The sequence below is a fragment of the Lethenteron reissneri genome, chromosome 47, assembly GCF_015708825.2.
Source record: "Lethenteron reissneri isolate LAM-NWPU_2019-01 chromosome 47, ASM1570882v1, whole genome shotgun sequence".
Classification (NCBI taxonomy): domain Eukaryota; kingdom Metazoa; phylum Chordata; class Hyperoartia; order Petromyzontiformes; family Petromyzontidae; genus Lethenteron; species Lethenteron reissneri.
In genome coordinates, this window is record NC_083825.1 from 7,971,596 (window position 1) to 7,985,896 (window position 14,301).

Genomic DNA, 14,301 nt, shown 5'->3' on the forward strand with positions numbered 1-14,301 from the left:
CAGCCCCCTCCCCTCCAACCCCCTCCCTCCAACCCCCTCCCCTCCAACCCCCTCCCTCCAACCCCCTCCCCTCCAGCCCCTCCCCTCCAACCCCCTCCCTCCAACCCCCTCCCCTCCAACCCCCTCCCTCCAACCCCCTCCCCTCCAACCCCCTCCCCTCCAGCCCCCTCCCCTCCAACCCCCTCCCCTCCAACCCCCTCCCCTCCAACCCCCTCCCTCCAACCCCCTCCCCTCCAACCCCCTCCCTCCAACCCCCTCCCCTCCAACCCCCTCCCCTCCAACCCCCTCCCCTCCACCCCTCCCTCCAACCCCCTCCCCTCCAACCCCCTCCCCTCCACCCCCTCCCCTCCAACCCCCTCCCCTCCAGCCCCCTCCCCTCCACCCCCTCCCTCCCCCTCCCCTCCACCCCCTCCCCTCCACCCCCTCCCCTCCAACCCCCTCCCCTCCAACCCCCTCCCCTCCAACCCCTCCCCTCCAACCCCCTCCCCTCCAACCCCTCCCCTCCAGCCCCCTCCCTCCAACCCCCTCCCCTCCAACCCCCCTCCCCTCCAACCCCTCCCCTCCAAGCCCCCTCCCCTCCAACCCCCTCCCCTCCAACCCCCTCCCTCCAACCCCCTCCCCTCCAACCCCCTCCCCTCCAACCCCCCTCCCCTCCAACCCCCTCCCCTCCACCCCCTCCCCTCCACCCCCTCCCCTCCAACCCCCTCCCCTCCAGCCCCCTCCCCTCCAGCCCCCTCCCCTCCAACCCCCTCCCCTCCAACCTCCCCTCAACCCCATCCCCAACCCCCTCCCCTCCAACCCCCTCCCCTCCAACCACCCCTCCCCTCCAACCCCCTCCCCTCCAGGCCCCCTCCCCTCCAACCCCCTCCCTCCAACCCCCTCCCCTCCAGCCCCCTCCCCTCCAACCCCCTCCCCTCCAACCCCCTCCCCTCCAAGCCCCCTCCCTCCAGCCCCCTCCCCTCCACCCCCCTCCCCTCCAACCCCCTCCCCTCCAACCCCCTCCCCTCCAACCCCCTCCCCTCCTAACCCCCTCCCCTCCACCCCCCCCTCCAACCCCCTCCCCTCCAGCCCCCTCCCCTCCAACCCCCCTCCCCTCCAACCCCCTCCCCTCCAACCCCCTCCCCTCCAACCCCCTCCCCTCCAACCCCCTCCCCTCCAACCCCCTCCCCTCCAGCCCCCTCCCCTCCAACCCCCTCCCCTCCAACCCCCTCCCCTCCAGCCCCCTCCCCTCCAACCCCCCTCCCCTCCAGCCCCCTCCCTCCAACCCCCTCCCCTCCAGCCCCCTCCCCTCCAGCCCCCTCCCCTCCAACCCCCTCCCCTCCAACCCCTCCCCTCCAACCCCCTCCCCTCCAGCCCCTCCCCTCCAACCCCCTCCCCTCCAACCCCCTCCCCTCCAAGCCCCCTCCCTCCAACCCCCTCCCCTCCAACCCCCTCCATCCAACCCCCTCCCCTCCACCCCCTCCCTCCACCCCCTCCCCTCCAGCCCCCTCCCCTCCAGCCCCCTCCCCTCCAACCCCCTCCATCCACCCCCTCCCCTCCAACCCCTCCCATCCAACCCCCTCCCCTCCACCCCCCTCCCCTCCAACCCCCTCCCCTCCAACCCCCTCCCTCCAAACCCCCCTCCCCTCCAGCCCCTCCCTCCAACCCCCTCCCCTCCAGCCCCCTCCCCTCCAACCCCCCTCCAACCCCCTCCCCTCCAACCCCCTCCCCTCCAACCCCCCTCCCCTCCACCCCCTCCAACCCCCTCCCCTCCAACCCCCTCCCTCCAACCCCCTCCAACCCCCTCCCTCCAACCCCCTCCCCTCCAAGCCCCCTCCCTCCACCCCCTCCCCTCCAACCCCCTCGCCCTCCAAACCCCTCCCTCCAACCCCCTCCCTCCAACCCCCTCCCCTCCAACCCCTCCCTCCACCCCCTCCCCTCCAACCCCCCCTCCCTCCAACCCCCTCCCTCCAACCCCTCCCTCCAACCCCCTCCCCTCCACCCCCTCCCCTCCAACCCCCCTCCCTCCAACCCCCTCACCTCCAACCCCCTCCCCTCCAACCCCCTCCCCTCCACCCCCTCTCCCTCCAACCCCCTCCCTCCAACCCCCCTCCCCTCCAACCCCCTCCCTCCAACCCCCTCCCCTCCAACCCCCTCCCCTCCAACCCCCTCCCCTCCAACCCCCTCCCCTCCAACCCCCTCCCCTCCAACCCCTCCCCTCCAACCCCCTCCCCCTCCAACCCCCTCCCCTCCACCCCCTCCCCTCCAACCCCCTCCCCTCCAGACCCCCTCCCCTCCAACCCCCTCCCTCCAGCCCCCTCCCCTCCAACCCCCTCCCCTCCAACCCCCTCCCCTCCACCCCCTCCCCTCCAGCCCCCTCCCCTCCAACCCCCTCCCCTCCAACCCCCTCCCCTCCAACCCCCTCCCCTCCAGCCCCCTCCCCTCCAACCCCCTCCCCTCCACCCCCTCCCCCCAACCCCCCCTCCCCTCCAACCCCCTCCCCTCCACCCCCTCCCCTCCACCCTCCCCTCCACCCCTCCCCTCCAACCCCCTCCCCTCCAACCCCTCCCCTCCAACCCCTCCCCTCCAACCCCCTCCCCTCCAACCCCCTCCCCTCCAACCCCCCTCCCCTCCAGCCCCCTCCCCTCCCAACCCCTCCCCTCCAGCCCCCTCCCCTCCAACCCCCTCCCTCCAACCCCCTCCCCTCCAACCCCCTCCCCTCCAACCCCCCTCCCCCTCCAACCCCCTCCCCTCCACCCCCCTCCCCTCCAACCCCTCCCCTCCAGCCCCCTCCCCTCCAACCCCTCCCCTCCACCCCTCCCTCCACCCCCTCCCCTCCACCCCCTCCCCTCCAACCCCTCCCCTCACCCCTCCCCTCCAGCCGCCCTCCCCTCCAACCCCCTCCCCCTCCAACCCCCTCCCCTCCAACCCCCTCCCCTCCAACCCCCTCCCCTCCAGCCCCCTCCCCTCCACCCCTCCCCTCCACCCCCTCCCCTCCAAGCCCCCCTCCCTCACCCCAACCCCCTCCCCTCCACCCCCTCCCTCCAACCCCCTCCCCTCCAACCCCCTCCCCTCCAGCCCCCCCTCCCCTCCAACCCCTCCCAACCCCTCCCCTCCAACCCCCTCCCCTCCAGCCCCCTCCCCTCCAGCCCCCTCCCCTCCAACCCCCTCCCCTCCAACCCCCTCCCCTCCACCCCCTCCCCTCCAGCCCCCTCCCCTCCAGCCCCCTCCCCTCCAACCCCCTCCATCCAACCCCCTCCCCTCCAACCCCCTCCATCCAACCCCCTCCCCTCCAACCCCCCTCCCCTCCAACCCCCTCCCCTCCAACCCCCCTCCCCTCCAACCCCCTCCCCTCCAGCCCCCTCCCCTCCAACCCCCCTCCCCTCCAGCCCCCTCCCCTCCAACCCCCTCCATCCAACCCCCTCCCCTCCAACCCCCTCCATCCAACCCCCCTCCCTCCACTTCCCCATCCCTCCATCCCCCCTCCCTGCTTCACCCTCCCTCTACCCCCCTCCCTCCAACCCCTCCCTCTCCCCCCCCCTCCCTCCAGCCCCCTCCCTCCATTCCCCTCGCTCCTCCCCCTTCCCCCTTCAACTGGAAGTGGTTACGAGGTCTTCCGATTTTATTGTTCCAGTTTTATTGACGCGTCTTCCGGCAGAGGGAGCCTGGGTCTCGTCTTCCGGAAGAGGAAGAAGCTTTCGTCTTTCGCAATAATAATTCGAGAGAGGATTTCGTCTTCCGGAAGTTGCTCCCTGGCCGCCTGGGCCTCATCTTCCGGAAGTGGAATTCGTCTTCCGGAAGATGCTCCCTTGCCGCCTGGGCCTCATCTTCCGGAATTGGAATTCATCTTTCGGAAGATGCTCCCTGGCCGCCTGGGCCTCGTCTTCCGGAAGTAGAATACGACTTCCGGAAGTTGCCCTCTGACCCCTGGGCTTTATGTTAAAGGCAGCAGCGGCGGCGGCGAGAGAGCTTGACGGTCCGCCCGCGTTGCGTTGTTTCCCCTCCTCGCTGTGGTGGTGGTGGTGCCTCTGCCGCTCCTTCCCCGGGTTATTTCGAAGGTGAGGCTCGCGTCTCGCGTCTCGACGATCCCGTGTCAAGAGCCGTCGGTCGCGAACGCCTTTGAAGGATCAACTTTTGTTGTTGTTGCGAGGCTCCGACACGATTTTCATTCTTCACGACTATAATTCTGAGAATCGTAACAACAACCACTACTGCATATAGGCGGCGGCATTTGTTCTCAAAACCGCGGAACCTTTTCACGGGATACTGCTGAGTTGTAGCTTATTGCCGCGCTTGTGCGAGCAGGAGACCACTTAAACCTTCCACGGCTAAGCCACTGCTGTCTTGTCTGATGTCACCGCTGCTTACAACTTGGGCTGCGAGGTAAGCGATTGGCAGTTAAAGTAGTGGATTCCTAAATCCATCGGTGCGGTGATAGAGCGTCATCTCATGTTTACGATGTGTCCGCTGCTGCATGAAGCCTCCTTCGTTCAAGTTGTCGTCCTTTCACGTTCTCGCGATGCCAAAACCCATGAATATCGTGCGCGCACGACTTATTTTGTGACTTTCTGCCACTGTTTAGTCGTTCATAATACAGTTTTTTGGGGTTAGATCGCGTAAATATAAATGTGTCGTTAAACCCGCCACCACCCGACACCGCCAATTGGTTCGGTTTGTCACGTAAACAAAACATGCCAATTTTCTACTAGTACAGCATACGGATGTGTCGAAGAGCAAAGCCACAACATTTGCAATCGAGTAGGACGTTTCGCCAATAATGAATTACAACCAGCATCAGACAGCCAGGTCTGTGGAGAAATCCTCCTGTTTCGATGTGATGGCGTTCTTTGTGAGCCCTTCACGTGCAAAGGGAGGGTGGGGTGATTAATGAGATGCATATTAATTGCAATGGATATCCATTACCGGTTGGGTTATTTATGGTAACGTGCATTACACCATTGTGCAAGCCCACTTTTTAGTCAGCCCTAAGCGTGACATTGTTTCCTAGGGCCAAGTTACGGGGTTGGCTTCACGGTTTAAATTGTCCCCAAATTTGAAATCGTCCGGCATGTTACAGGACAGTCCTCGGGTTACGAACCCAATTCGTTCACGAGACCCATTGCTAAGTCGGAACACAACAATGCACCGTATTTAAATGCCCATATCGGGCGGTGTAATGAATTGTGTTACGGTTCGATGAAAAGGAAAGCATTGTTACATTCATAATTAAGAATAAATATTGTACACTTGCATGTACCACTGGAAAAAAATACTGAATAGTAAATAAAAGAAAAAAAGTAACTAAAATAGAAAACTTACTTTCACTTACCTTGATTCCTGATGCGAGCTTGTAGTCGGAAGGAAGGCAATGAGTCACCACCATTGCACACACAAAGACAACCACCATTAAATTTCGATTTAAAGCTTTCGTGACTGCAGGGATTCATCTTGTTGGTTCTTTCGGTAAAGTCACGTAGAAGGGAAGTAATACAATAATTTATTATTAAACATTTATTAATTTATTATGTTTTATTTTTATTATTTTATTACTTCACAACCACCATTCGCCACTAAGTGGCGGTGACGTCACCACGACGCTTGTGCCAGGCTATGTGCACATAGAGGCCACGTGAAGTGTCGAACGCCCGCTGGCATGAGGTCACGGGGCAGACCCAGGTGCCACGGGTCGACTAAGATTACTGGCCGATGCACCACCTGTGCCTCTACTGTGCCAACTTGCTGTGCTTTAGCCACCCGGCGATCCACTCGTTGTGAGTGTTGCTCCTCTGGCATTCGGTTGTTGTTGGAGAGCGATTGCCTCCAACTGCCCAGTAGCGTCCCTCACGAGCCTCCTCCACAGAGGTCGATCTTGACATCGCTGGTACCAGTCATCGGCAAGTCCACTCAGCTCCCATGCACACACACCCACCTACTCACTCCCAGCTCGAGGCCGACTCTTTGCATTTTGTGGAGGATCGCTCCTCTGAACAAAATAGTTCTGCGGTTCATTTTGCAATTGCGAGTTCGCGTTTTAAGGCAAGTCGAGGACTGCTTCTACTCGATCGGAGAAACACAGCCGCAGTGCCACCTACTGCGAAGCTACTGCAATATCGCTCCCATGCAGATGATGAAACGGCATCTTGGTGATAGCATTATGCTATAATAAGTTGCGAATAGAACCAAATTAGACACCTATAACAAGGCATCAAGTGTGCATTAACCACACATACATGTGGGGAAACGTGCAAACAAATATGCTTTGATAATGTATGCATTGTCCTTGAAAACTAATATATGCTAATTTTCTATTTATATTAAAACAGTTGCAGAGGACAGGCCCTAAGGGCCAAAGGTCAAGTGATGAGCACTGAAAGTTGTAACCAATACGAGTTAACACGTCTGTTGATTTTCCATCTGTGCAGGGTTTGCGAAACGCATGGCCACACTGATGCAGATCTACCAGTGTTCCAAGTGCCTGGAGCAGTTTCACGATGTGGACCTGGCCCTCACGCACGACTGTCCACTGCTGGAGGCGGAGACCAGCGTCCCTGACCCACCCAGCTCGCCTCCCGTTGCCAGCTCTCCCAGCCAGAACGATAGCAAGGACACTGATATCAACGATTTGACATTACAGTGCAGGACACATTCTCCAGGTGATTTTGCCATAGATGCATTTTGTGAATTTGTTATGAAGAAATATAAGCGGTGAGAGATTTCCTATTTAATCAACAGCTTATAGTAAAATAAATCTTGTCAATCTCGAGTAAAACCTGCAAAGTACAACCACTTGATTGCTATTTTACCCTGACATTCTGTCGTAAAAACGTTTGGCAATTCCAGAGAAATTTGCTTGTTTAAAAACGAACTTGTTTCGTCAACCCATTACTCCTCTCACGTTTTGTTCTATCCATTCTGTGCGTAGCTCACAAATGGGGCGAGGAGACCACCCAGCTGCTCATTGCGCTCTACAAGGAACGGCAACATCAGTTCACGTGCGGAAAGCACAAGAAGAAGAACCTGTGGAACGAAATATCCAGCGGCCTCCAGGCCAAGGGCCACATGTTCACGCAGTGGCAGTGCGAACACCGGTGGAAGATGCTACTCAAGGTCTACAGCAAAGTCGTTGACCAGCACAAGTTCGGCAATAGTCAGACGGAATGCACCTTCTTCAATGAGCTCGATGAGATGTACGGGCCAGACGCAGAGATCCACCCCGTGGCCACGCGCAGCTCGCTCATCATGAACCGGCCCTTAATGGTGCAAGTGGTGCTGTCGGAGCAGGGCGACCACCAGCTGAGCGAGGAGGTCCCGTCGTCGCAACCGGAGGTGCTCGAGTGGCCCGTTGCATCGGCCACCGCGGTGGAGGAGGAGGTCCAGGTCAGAGCGAGGAAGAGGCGCAGGGTGATGTGGAACAGTGGTGTGCCCCAGTGGGTCAAGGACTTAAAGAAGGAAAGCTTCGACTTAGAGTTGCAGAAGATTGAGGATGCACGCCAGATGCACGAGGAGGAGATGGGCGTGCTCTCGGAGTTGCTGGGCATTCTCAAATCGCGTGTTAAAGGCAAACTTTCCGACGATTTGGTCGCTTCTGCAACGCTCTGAGGTGTTCCCCGTGCATCGATGCACGGAGAGAAATTTGATGTGGGCTATGAAACAGATGCAAAAAAAATTCTCAGATGCAGATGAGCATAATTAACTTGTCATTAATAGGTTTTGCGCCTTGTATACAGCTTGCATTGTAAAGTGCCCTGGAAAGGGCGCTATATAAATACTAAATAGAATAAAGGTAGCGTGTTTAAAAACTACTTTGTTTTCACACAGGTGCATTGTGCATTTTTTTATACTTAAGTTTTGTTTCCAGTGTTTTAGTCATTCAAACACTGAAATATAATTTACAATATGGCAGAGTTTAGCTTTGAATTGCTGACATGTGTTTTACTCAGATTAAGAACATTGCTATTTTGTAACCTTTCTTTTTGGTGATGTTACTCAAACCGGTATTGACAAGGCTTGTACCAAAGCAGGATCAACAGGCCTCTTACCCATTGAGCTATTGTGCTGGTTATTGTTCATCGCCTATTTCATGTCCAAATAAACACGATAAGTATATAAAATGAATGTTGCAAATGTATTTTTTGGTGGGAACGTGGCAGTGATATTCAGGCACTGGTCATTTTCAAAATGAGTATAGGTACCATTTTAAACTACTCTTTAGTAATAATAAACTTGCACTTATATTTAGAGTATGCGTGTCCCTGCAATCGGTCACTTTGTTATTCAAGAAAATGTAGCCTGCAAATAATACCCGACACGTTCTGTGAATTCAAACTTGCCAAAAACAACTTGCCATAATGTAAAATAATAAAAGGGCTTGATTATGAATTTCAAAGCGTTTCTGGGTATACATCATCAGGCAGGATTCACTGGTATATGATGGCCTCGAAAATGCCGCCACGCGTGGTCCTACGATGGAACAATCCACCCTGCAATTCTGCTAAATCGAATTTAAGAGAGTTGAAAAATACAACACAATCGTGTAGCTATCATTGTTTATTATACCAAATACGTAACTTTACCTTTTAACATTGAAGGCTAAACATAAATATAAAATAAAACGGTACAATCTGTATTCACATATGTACATAATTTTTATTTCTATCAAATTACAAAATTGCAGTTTTTTTTGTACTTAATATTTTTCAAACGAAATGCGACTAAGTACTTGTACATATAACAACAAGCATGTACAGATCATATGCAAGGCCATGTGTAACAGAACGTGAGTGTCAATAGGATGTTGAACCGCAATGAGATGATCCAGTGTGGCTTTAAATAACCTGGTCTAACTTGCCAACATTTCTCAACCGCAACCTTTTGTCCCCACATCCCATGGTTTCCATTGCTGCCAATCTACGTGCATGTGCAGTGTAACGCATTCCCGTTGAACAGATGATTGGGAAATGTAGGTGTACCAGCTGTGGCGAATGGCGAGGGTTCATATTCAATATCGATGCATATTAAAATGTCAGAGTTGCATACATTGTTGAAAAAGTAAACGCTGAAAGCGAATGGTCGGGCATGCAAAGGGTATTCCATTGTGCAATGAGTTGAACGACGTTCTAATCGTAAACTCCCATTATCAGTTGCAGTTTAAGCGTGCTTGCAAAACAATTATGTTTTTGAACTCATGCACCGATTGATTACGTGCAGCAATAAAAAAAAAGACAGACGAGACATCTTAAATGGTCACCCCACGTTCCAAGCAGGTAAATGACAATAATTGTGTGTTTGGCCTAATTGCTTAACCTGGAATAATCGAGACTTGACTAAGTTGCAATACAAAGCAGATTGTCAAAGTGACTTATTAATGTGCTTTATTGGTTAACAGACTTTACCAGCCAGCAAATTTCCCCATCTATAGAGAATTAAGTACTTTTTTGCATGAATATAAAAAAGACCCCTGACCTAAAATAACGGCAATACATGCACAATTATAAGAAACGGGTGAAATTGACCCAATAAAGCCAACATTTATTTCATACAAATTCAAGACTTAAGCATTCTTGTTGTTGAGAGTAGAATTGCATCTTTTCTTCGGTGGTTCGACAATGATAAGACACTTTTAACGGAGGTTGAATACGCGTACCACTCGAAATTTGATAATTTTTACGATTAAATAATGTGTTCTTTTTTTATATTGTGGTGTCATTAAAATTTGGTGCACCAAGTGCCTCGAACGGATGCAGGGGATTTACGTGAACTCGTGACGGACAAGATGAGTCAACCGAACACAATCGATTCTCACGCGCAAGAGCGCAAGAATCGATTTTAACTTCTAAATCGACGCATCACTGCATGCCTCAGTAAATATGGCAACACTCAAAAGATATGAAACAATGTTAAATTACGGCCCTGAATTTCATAACATCTTGTGTATGTGACATTAACAACATATCTTTGGCAACTTCAAAATAAACATGATCAGGTACAAACAAAAAACCCTCGTTCACCTGCTTTGACTGGCAAGTGCTGTTAGCGAGCACCTATTTTGGCCAGTAAAAAAATTTCTGATGGTAAAAGCACGGCCCCACCGCAGCACTGGAGTTGTTTGATGTGCCAGGTACTAAAAACAGGCGAGGATGACCTCAGGTATCTCTTGCCAGGCAGAGAAACCACATTTCCTGTTATGAACAGAACTTCCCAACTGAACTTGGGTAGCTGGGCCTATGGGGGCAGTGTTCTAACCAACATACCATCTCTTTCATCAGGCACGACACATTCATACATACTCACACATAGACAAAGATCCCTCGTATAGCAGTATAAGCAAGTGCTGTTGGTGAGTATAAAGATCGGCGTACAAAGAGATGGTGTGGCTAGTACCATGCCTAGCCACCTTTGTCTTCCCAATGCTGATGTTTACACACTGCGCCAGCTAATCATCTAAGGTGGTGTTGACCTCGGGGAGGCCCTGGATCAGCTCAGATATCACTGCCCATCGATGTCAGCCGTGGACAGGAATTTGAACTCAGGGGATTATATTTGTGGGACAGTGCGCTAACCTGTGCACCACCGTTTCCCATACACACAAACAGGCACACTCGCGTACGTATGTGCAAGAAGATTCATATACACCATTGTACAATAACGTGCCCAAGTCTCCTGTATACGAATGAAGAATCTGCTATAAAATGTGACTGGGACACTTAAACATTTTGCTTTCAAATGGAAAGCTGTGCGCAGATTGACACAGACAGGTTTAACGTACAGAGCGTTCAAACAGGAGACTGGCGAGTCAATTACGAGTCAAAATCTACACCTGAGATGGGGCACACACCACACGTGCCACTTGACATAAAACATTTATGTACAACGCCTTTGACCCAACCAGGGGTTAAACGACAGAGTTGCTCCCCGCCACTCCCCAACACGGAGGCCGTTCGCGCAATGCACGCAGTCGCTGAACACGAAGCCACAAACTACGCGCAGGATGAGAAACTACTCGCCCAGTATAAGGTGCAGAGGTTGGGTCCAGCATTGGCCTGTGCTTGGAATCGTTTGAACAAATATTGGCCCAACGTTTCACGTTTATAGAGCTCTGGTTTGATTCGTTCTGAATAAGTCGTAAACCTGTTCTGTTAGTCATACATTGAGGATTATACAATCCTGCTGACCGCAATAAATGGGGTTTACGAGATCTTCAACCCCAAGGTTAGGAAACAATGCGCTACCAGATGCTAGCCACCGGTTTAATCCGACTATTTTGGAAGTGGTAACAGCTGCTTTGTGTAAAAAAGTAGGGTTGCGACGATATGGCGATATTATATGGGTCACGATAATCGTATCGTACGTTCTAAAACATACCGTGCTATTGTTAATTTTATTTTTCTATAATATATTTTACTTTTATTGCAATCGTTTTCTCTGAAATAACAAAACAGCTGAAAAAAAAGAATTTCTAAATGACTAGCTATTACCCATTAAACTTGAGGTTTGCTAAATGTTTCCAGAGTAACTGAGGACATGGTGATTATATGACCTCGATTTTTGGAATTAATCCAATTACACAAGTATTTCTGTTATAACTGACAGCATGTATATTATACGCATACATACTGTAAAGCTGCAATAACTCGAAGATTTATTTACAGGCTTATGTTGAGCGAACTGCAGTTGAACTATTAAGTCATCTTTATTCGTACCGTAAATTCAGCAAAGCACACAAATAGTACAAAAGTGAATTACAAATGGAAAGGGGAAACCGAGATCGCAACAATCGTCATATCGTCAAAACGAATATTGTTTCGTATCGGACCCTGAAAAATGATATCGCAGCAACCCTCGTTACAAAGTGAACCGGCGTGCACGGTTTATAACGGACAGCAGCTGAGGTGCTCCAGTCTTGGGGAGGGGGGGTAAATATGCGATCGGTCGACTGCCCTGAAATATTCTGAGCCCTGAGACAAAGAAGGAAAACGAGGAATGATGCCCTGAACCATGAAGCTTACCACAAGCACAAGGGAGGAGACGCTCAATAAATCATACGAGTGGGACTGTGACGACACATCGAGGGAAAGAATCTAAACCGTCAGCAATTATGCGAATTTGCACCTCACAACAATACAACTTGGATATGTAAAGCGTCTTCATGCAACCGTGTCTCAGATTTTAAATGCATGCTGTATTTATCGCCCCAACCGTACAGCTACATCACTGTGCACAGATTTCTTGAATGTGCCTCGTAACCAATGCAAGCATTGACAGTTTCAAATATTGCTGCCCCATCAATGCACACCGACTCCTCAACCCTGAAAGTCAAGCGCTCTGCGAGAATGCTGTATCGTGAATCCGGACCTTTCGGTCATCTGCTCATTGCGCATTTTAAATTGCACCTACATTTTCAAACACGTGGCAATAATATTGTTTGCAACCTCCTTGGGCTATACAGTCCAATCCTACACAGAGCTGTGATAGCACCGAAGTGATGCAAGGCTTATTCGGGTACCCTACGTGGACCAAATTCCTGTGCTGAAGTTGTCCCTGAGTAAAAACAATTACAGTTTATGGTCTCATCTGACAAAGAGGTTAAAAAATATAATAATATATGACAGTAATAACGAACAAGTTCCCGTGCTGAATATTGAAAGCAATAGCTCCACACTTTTAAGTTGGCTTGCGTATAATACGCTCCTGTGTATAACACACATAAATGTTTCCCATTTCTGATAAAATAAAAAAAAACTAATGTATGGCACCCACATGTGTATCGTACTGGGGGTAATTGTTTAGGTTACTGTTATGTGCGTCATACACTGGATGTGATGGGAATATTTATAGATTTGATACGAATCTTGAGTTTGCTATTTCACTGCTTTGGTTAATAAAGCAGGAAATGTACTTTTGCGATTGAAAACAGTGTTGAAAATAAAATACGTTTGCAGAGAGGATACTGCGAACAGGAGACGGTATTTTAAAAAGATAAATACTCGAAACCTCACGACGGCGGGTGACTTTGTTGACATTTCAGAGAGCCACTCGCCCACGCATTGGGGTAGCGAAGCCAAAACGCTGACACTGGGTATATCAAGCCTCACCATGCTTAGTTGCGCATGACTGATCCCTGCACTTTGGCCAAAAGGCCCCCCTATCTCACGAATACAACCGCGACGTCAACTCATGTCGACTCCGATTGCAGGACACGGACGTGGTCTCCGCAGAATTCTTGTGCGCACAAATTAAACGAGTATAGAATTGCATTGAAGGTACCCGGACATATGCGTTTACGGGACGCGCAGATCGCTGGTGGCAAACGCACGATGCAGCTGCCGGTCAATCGCTCCGATGGCTTTTCGAGTTTTACCCGCGTGTCGTTCGGCTTCATGTCCGACGTTTCGCTCCACGCGCCGGAAAGATTCTTTGGTTCCGAGTGACCACAGCTTTTTCAGTTCCCGAAGTGTCTCCCGGCACGTGGGGCGAAACGTCGGACATCGTTCCGAACGACACGAAAACGACATCGGAGAGCTATAGAGCGCAACCGCGAAAAAACCTACGCAGCAGCATGGCGCTCTCACGCAGCATCGGAGACGTCGCAGTTCCTCCACGGCGAGCTGGAGACGGGTGTCTAAGCGCGCTGTGTCTGGCCGGCAGAGCGTGGTCCAGCATAACCGGAGGCTCGCCCGCCTGGCCAGCGCTGCGCTCATGCCGACGCGGGCTGCAGTGAGGGCGACGAAAAAGCTGCCCAACCATCCTCCGCATCCCATGAGCTACAGCGCCATGGGGAAACGCTTCTTGCCATTGCTGCTGCGACTCTGTGGTTTATGATGCAAGTGGGATTCAGCACCTGCAAACAAGAATAATGGCGGTCATTTGTTTTCCATTATATCTGTTGTATTTGTTTAATTACCGTTTACCAATCCCAATCGACTGCCTGATCGCCGATCCCACCATTAAAGAACCTTCAGGATTTAATCTCTCCCGATTACAATGGTCCACATTGAAAATATAATCCGCACGTCTTAACAGAAGAACCGCCCACTATGACATTCACAAGTGGAAATTCAAAGAAAACCTGGCGCGCGATTGCGCAAACACCAACCAGACCACCATTGGAACCTCATTTGCCAGTAAAAATATGATAATTGTTTTTTTACCCTTCTATCTGCCAACAAAACTGACACCTAAGGAAAGCTGTCTCAGGTGTGGACCAATCAACTTCAAGGACAGTGCACATTATCAGAGTTATGTTTTTTATTTACATTATGACTGCAGGTATTGTGGTCTATGTAAACATGACTCCTTGTAAAAAAGGTGTCAGTTTTGTTGCCA

At 52.1% G+C, this 14,301-nt stretch overlaps 2 protein-coding genes across 3 annotated transcripts in view; one reads left to right on the forward strand and one right to left on the reverse strand.

The window, feature by feature from the left end:
* The first annotated feature begins 3,880 nt into the window (after positions 1-3,880).
* Positions 3,881-8,083, forward strand: LOC133354498 (uncharacterized). Its single transcript, XM_061571383.1, has 3 exons — positions 3,881-4,037; positions 6,402-6,632; positions 6,902-8,083. The coding sequence occupies exons 2-3, from the start codon at positions 6,416-6,418 to the stop codon at positions 7,576-7,578; spliced, it is 894 nt and encodes a 297-aa protein (XP_061427367.1). The 5' UTR covers positions 3,881-4,037; positions 6,402-6,415; the 3' UTR covers positions 7,579-8,083.
* Positions 8,084-8,508: 425 nt separating this feature from the next.
* FAM149A (family with sequence similarity 149 member A) overlaps positions 8,509-14,301 on the reverse strand; it is a 52,142-nt gene continuing 46,349 nt past the window's right edge. For both annotated transcript variants that reach the window (XM_061571223.1, XM_061571222.1), the window contains exon 15: positions 8,509-13,816. In XM_061571223.1, coding sequence (XP_061427207.1) covers positions 13,740-13,816 — 77 coding nt within the window. In that variant the 3' untranslated portion in view covers positions 8,509-13,739. The remainder of the gene's footprint in view (positions 13,817-14,301) is intronic.